Source organism: Protopterus annectens, chromosome 2.part1, assembly GCF_019279795.1.
Source record: "Protopterus annectens isolate FY-2018-M chromosome 2.part1, PAN1.0, whole genome shotgun sequence".
Taxonomy (NCBI): Eukaryota; Metazoa; Chordata; order Ceratodontiformes; family Protopteridae; genus Protopterus; species Protopterus annectens.
The window spans coordinates 209463372-209469759 of NC_056729.1; the positions used below are offsets into that span (position 1 = coordinate 209463372).

Consider the following 6388-nt stretch of genomic DNA (forward strand, 5'->3'; position numbering starts at 1 on the left):
AATGTGTGACTGTTTTCCAGATGCTGTTTTTGTCATATATGCTCTAATATTCAGTGTATAAGCTGAAAATGTTCTTTTTGTTGCACTTTCAGTCATAAGAAGTTCAGATGCAGCATGTTTGCTAATTAATCGATCTATTCTGGAATCAACTGTCCCCATCCTTTGGAAATCTTTCTTCACTATCCCTCTTCATAAAGGTGGAAACTCCACTGACCCCTCAAACTACCGACCCATTGCCATTCTGTCCCCCCTCTCCAAGATATTAGAAAAATGTATTCACTCACAGCTTCTCAATCACCTCCTCACACACCACTTACTTACCCCTACCAAACATGGATTTCGTCCTCACCACAGCATCACCACTGCCCTCCTCTCCTTCACTCATATCATTGCAGAGGCCCTAGACAACAATAAACTCATTTCCTGTCTCTTCCTAGATCTCTTCAAAGCCTTCGATACTGTCTCTCATCCTCTACTACTATCCAAACTCGCAAATCTCCACCTATCCCCCTCCGCACTTGCCTGGTTTAATAGTTACCTATCTGGCAGGGAACAATCTGTCAAATGGCTCTCATCCTCCTCACCTTTCCATCTCCACTGGTGTTCGCCAAGGCTCCATCTTGGTACCCCTTTTGTTTAACATCTTTACCAATGATCTTTACACCTCATGCAAAGAATCCTGCCTTATTCAGTATGCCAACGACTCCACACTTATATCCATCTCAAATAACATTCCTGAACTATACTCCCTGACTCAACAGGCCCTACTATCCACTGAACAATGGCTCTCTCACAACCTACTGATCCTAAATCCCAAAAAGACCAAACTCCTACTTTTCCTTCCCCGTTCTCTTTCTCATCACAAAACCTCCTTTTTTATTACATCTTCTAACAATACAAACATCCAACCTGACACCCACACAAAACTCCTAGGGGGTCATTATTGATGACTAACTCAAGTTCAACCTACACATACTCCAATGTATAAAAAAAACAAACCAGAAACTAGGTCTGCTATATCGGAGCAAAAAATTCCTGACCCCTGAATCTAGACTTACCCTGGGCCAGGCATTCCTCCGCCCCTCCCTCTTATACGCTGCCCCAGTTCTTACCAATATCAGGCCTCCACTCTAAACAAACTGCAACAGATTTACCATAAAATAGCCAGATTCATAACTAACTCCCCATACAACTCACACCACTGCATTTCTTTAAACTCTCTTCAATGGCTTGAACTTCCCCAGTTTCTGCTATCTTATCAATTTCATATGCTACACTCTATTCTTTATAAACCCTCCTTCTGTCCATCTCTATCTTCCTTAGTCTCTATCTACATCCCATCCCAAACCCTCCATACTTCTAACCAACAAGTATTTGATATCTACCACCCAAAAAGGTCAGTAGGCAAACTACTCTACAAACACTCCCTTGCCCATGCTTGGAACAAACTTCCCCTTGACTTACGTTCAATCTCCCACACCTCACACTTTAAAAATGAACTAAAAGCTTATTTTCTCAATTCCAGGACCTGCCCTTGCCATGACCCTACCTAGTCTTCCTTCCCTTTATGTACCCTCAAAAGGACCATACTTATCACCTCATTACACCTCTCTCTCCAATGTGTCTACTATGCATTTGCACAATTTTATACAAACAAAAAATGTTTATTGTTGACCTATTGAACTATATCAATGTAAAATTGTTACTTAGCTTCTTTTTAATGCAACTTTAACTTTATGCATGTAACCCAACATATGTGAATCGTTTTGCTATAACTGCTATTATATCAATATTGTTTAAAATTGTACTTATTTTAAAATGTATTACTGGTGCTTTTCTCCTCGGGTCTCCACTGAAAATGGGCCACAAGCCCAGTTGGACAAACCCGGTTAACAAATGTCAATAAATAAATAAATAAATAAATAAAATGTTTGTCTGAAGAATACTGTGACATAGCATATTTCTAAGCTTATGATGACACTGTAGTGCAACATAAGGAAGGTGCTGCACTCCTGGGTGTGCTGTCCTTTGGACGAGATGTTAAACTAAGGTCCCATCTAATTTTGTTGGGGTAGCTCAGGTTGATGTAAAAAGTCAGTGTGTAACTGTCAAAAATAGTAGGGAGAAGTTCCTCAATGCCCTAGCCAAACTTCCTCTAGTAGTATGAATACCACCCAGGGTATCCCCTGAAAAGATGTCACTAGCTTAACAGGATTTACCTGGTCAACAAAAGAATAGAATTTGGAACAAAACAAGAGGTTTCTAATTTTATCGCAATAAGAGTTATGTCCAGATGATTGTTTCTCAAACAGAGAGCATCACTACATTACAGCAATTGTGTCAGAAGGACAATAAGAAAGAACATATTTGTGAGGGTTTTTTATACCTTTGAACTAAATCCACTAATTTTCACTTTAGAACACTACAAAAAGTATATTTCTGTGAGGATCTGATGAGATCAGATGCCAAATGTGTTATTAGTTTCATTAATTAATTTCCCACAAGCTGAATATGATGAGACAGACAAATTTCTATGGTTGTCACCAGAGCATGACACTACAGAACTCACACTTAGCACAGATTAATTACAAGTTTACACTTGCAGATTTTATGAGATGATATCTTCCAAATCACTACTACTTTGTATAACTATTTACCTTCCTATGAAACTCAAAAAAAAATTGTAGCATAGGAAGGTAATCTTTAAAACAAATTAGTGCTAAGGGATGACAGGCACCTTTGTCCTTCACTGTTTTCTTTAAAACATCTACCCATTCACTTCATGCACTATTTACCTTAACAAATGTTTGTCCGTAACAACATGATTCTGTAGTACTCAAAACACCAGCCCTATTTAAACATTTCTTTTGAAATTCACTGCCTTTACCAGGTATAGAGTTCTACTACTCAAAAGATGCTCACGATACAACTTTCCCTGAAAAAAAGACAAAACTGGTGTTCTGCCAAGGGTAAACTAAGGAAGGCTTCCTATATTCACATCCAGAAGGTGTTTCAACAGAAGCTATGTTCAGCTAAATGTCTATGATAATGTAAACAATTGTTCTAAACAAGTTAGATCAATATTGCTACATTTTTCACAAAATTAAACAGAGTTTCACAACCGTTTAAATAAAATGCACATTTAGGAAGCAGATGATATGAAAGCTTCATGTAAACAGTGACCAGCTACAAAGTGTCAAATATGCTAAGACTCCACAAACAGATACAATACAGGGCATGAATACCAAAGCAGTTTGGAGAAAGCAAAAAGTTATATACAGACAGCAGCAATGGCTGAACCGACTCAGCCACTAACAGTTTCTTGTAAACAAACAAGATGACAGCTTATTATGCCTATACACCAATAAACAAAACTCAGTTAAAACTGGTTCAAACCTCAGACAGCAATAATTTCATCTAAAAACCTAATGGTTAGCTAAAAAAATGCAAAAGAAGGATACACTTTTAAGACTGATAGGAAACACAAATTATGAAAGGATTCAGAAACAGCGGAAACTTCTGCAGAGCCTTCTTATGCAGGCTAACTGTTTAATATGCCCTGCAACAGCAGCACCAAATGCCAGCACTAGCATCTGAATAAAACTCTTGTAGCCTATGCATTTCTTCCCAAAGAATAACAAAGGGACACAGAAAATTCCTAAGAATGAATGACCGAATAGGCCTGAATATAATGAAGATAAGGACCCTTAACCCCAGATAGCTATTAATTCTCTTAGATATGCCCTAAGCACAGTCCCTTATTGTGGTGATAAATCACTATGAGAAAGCTCCCCAAGAATTAAGCTAAAAGCTATTGCTGGGATGGTCCTATAAAGTACATTAACAATTTTTTCGGCTGTCAGTTAGGCTCTTGCTTTTTCACCACAAGACACAAAGCAGATTTGTTTACAGTCCTTTGAGGAATACCACACAAGGGGTCCCATAATCCTTTCAAGATTCTACACAACTAAAGGGGTTGTCTATATGCCAGACTGGAGAAATGGAGCATTAGAAAATCGACATAATTTAATTTCTCCAAACGTCTAAGCTCTTATTAAGTGCATATACAGTTTCAGAAAATTCACACACACACACACACACACACACACACACAACAGTAACACTTGCATTGACGTGCATGTAGAACAATATTGCAGACTTATTGACAATATTAATTTATAGTCCAAGACGATAATATTCTTCCCTAATAGACTGATTACTCTCCTAAATTGTGGTGGCAAACATGTGCACAGGTATCTAACCAGGAGAGCGCTTTTCTTGAAGCCTGAGGCGAAATCAAGACGGGAAAAACAGCAGGTGCAACAGCAACGTGTGTACATCGCAGTTGGTAAACCTATGACCGGAATAGCCCTCGCTAACTTAAAGCAGTTTACTGGTCCACTCCACTTGTCTGTAATGACTATTTAATTATAATTTAAAACTAACATCCTGACAATAGCACGGTAATTTATGTATGCTACTTACTGTAAAGACCCATTGCTTGCTTTCCTGCCCAATTTGGCGAGTTTCCTTCTGGGAGAAGTAAGGAGGAGGCCGACAGGGAAGTTGAGTGCCTGCCTGGGAAGGTTGCTGCTCCTACCCTCAGAAGCATACATTGCTCTCGCCCTTCGGACCCGAGCTGGTCTTCTAGGGAACTGCTAGCAGGTACACGGTACTCATCACTGCAGCGTTGCCCAGGTGAAGGCTACCTCGCCACGTAGGTCAGATGAATGGGATGCCAGCACAGTGTCTGCTCTCAAGTCAGTTCCAACAGCTCAGATTCAGCTCCAGGTCAGCTGTGTCTGTGTCACTTTCATGGCTCCGCTCTGTCCCGGATGGCCTTGTTGTCCCTGTTAGCGCCACTCTTCCCGAAGTAGGTTCCAGTGCGTGTGCAGGTACGCACTTTCCACAGGCTGAGACTGGCTCACCAGCTACTGGATTAGTGTGCACTTAAGGCGATCTTCTCCGCTCCGGCTAGCAGCACCCCTCGTAGTGGAGCTCCCGTGTTCTGAGATCCCAGTACTTCTGTGTCAGTTCAGTAAGCTGGCTGCATGCACATGGCTCAGTTCTCCTGAGGCTCAGGGACGTCTAGCAAGCGTTCATGTCGGACACACACACACACCGTTACATAAAATGCAGGAGGAGGAGGAATCCACAGCCCAAACAGTTGTTACCTCTACCACTACCACATCAGTGCGTTTGGAAAGCTGTTGGAAGAATCAATAGTACATCAGTGTCAGTGAAGTCAGTCACAATACAACCAAATGGACAGAGGCAGCAAGTGTCTTACCCTGTATTATGATTCCTCTTGTTACCAGCTGCAAAGTGCAACGTTCTCACAAGTGAACCCTTCTGATAAACAAATACAATGCAAATGTCGTTTTGTGTGTCATAATAAATTCCCCACTGAATCCCCAGATAACCCACCCGTTTTATGCGACTACACCAAATAGATTACTGTGGTCAGACATTAGGAGAACCACGGACGTGTATGTTAGGATCAATTGTATGGTTTTGTCATTTTCCAAATGCATTAACAAAAAGAAGCAAATAGATCTGCTGGGATTTTGGCTTTGCTGTCTGCTTCCTTTCGCTGCACAGCTTCCAGACCATGCCCAGCCAAGTTGTCTATAAAGCCCTGCAGTTCCTACAGAAATACAAATAAAACAACAACTAGCACAAAAACATGTGTTGTCTACCTACGACATCGGTTATGTCTATGTGTCACAAAGATCGGTAGTAATAAACACAAATAAATGATAATCCATCCAGTATATATTACTATACCTGCTTTTCTAAAATGTAGGTCGTCCAACTAGGCAGCAAGTTCCTGGGTTCTAGTCCAGCTTCAGAGGGAGGAGCTAAGGAAAAGGCTCGCTCTGCCCATTACGTCACTACGAGCAGTTAGTTTCCTTTTGGTTCGTAAGTATTCAGCATAACTCTGGAGAAAGTTAAGTTTTTCCCTCAGAAGAGTCTTCCACGTTTTGTTTTAAATGGGTGTCTTTTCTTTTTGGTAAGGTATAAACCTGACATAAATAATTTTCAGATTTACCAGATGAAGCTGTACTTTCAGCAGGCAGTGGTTTAGTGTGTGTGTGTGGGGGGGGAGTTGGAAACACATCCCGGGATGTTTATTTCCGTAGGCGTGGGATTTCTTTCCAGAAGGGCAGTAGAATGCAAGTTATACACTATCGCTTTGTGTGGGTTAGCAGAGGGCATTCATTTATACTCACTGTGCCCTGCCCCAAAATAAATAACCGAAATATTAACATGATGGTGAATGAACTGTTGGACACTGCGAGGGTGACGAGAGGCTACAAGCATAAGGGATCGGATGGGTATATTGAAGCGGGTAAACATTTCAGGTTTGCACATCAAGGTACCAAGC

At 40.7% G+C, this 6388-nt stretch overlaps 1 protein-coding gene across 2 annotated transcripts in view; it reads right to left on the reverse strand.

The window, feature by feature from the left end:
• Positions 1–5917, reverse strand: part of LOC122794000 (ras-associating and dilute domain-containing protein-like) — an 867060-nt gene extending 861143 nt beyond the window's left edge. The window contains exons 1-2 of one of the 2 annotated variants that reach the window (XM_044062093.1): positions 5788–5917; positions 4486–5207 (exon numbers count right to left, since the gene is read on the reverse strand). In XM_044062093.1, the coding sequence (XP_043918028.1) occupies positions 4486–4616 (131 nt within the window). In that variant the 5' untranslated portion in view covers positions 4617–5207; positions 5788–5917. Of the gene's footprint in view, positions 1–4485; positions 5208–5290; positions 5689–5787 lie in introns of those variants that run through there. The other variant, XM_044062094.1, reaches the window with a different exon arrangement.
• Between the last annotated feature and the right edge of the window lie 471 nt (positions 5918–6388).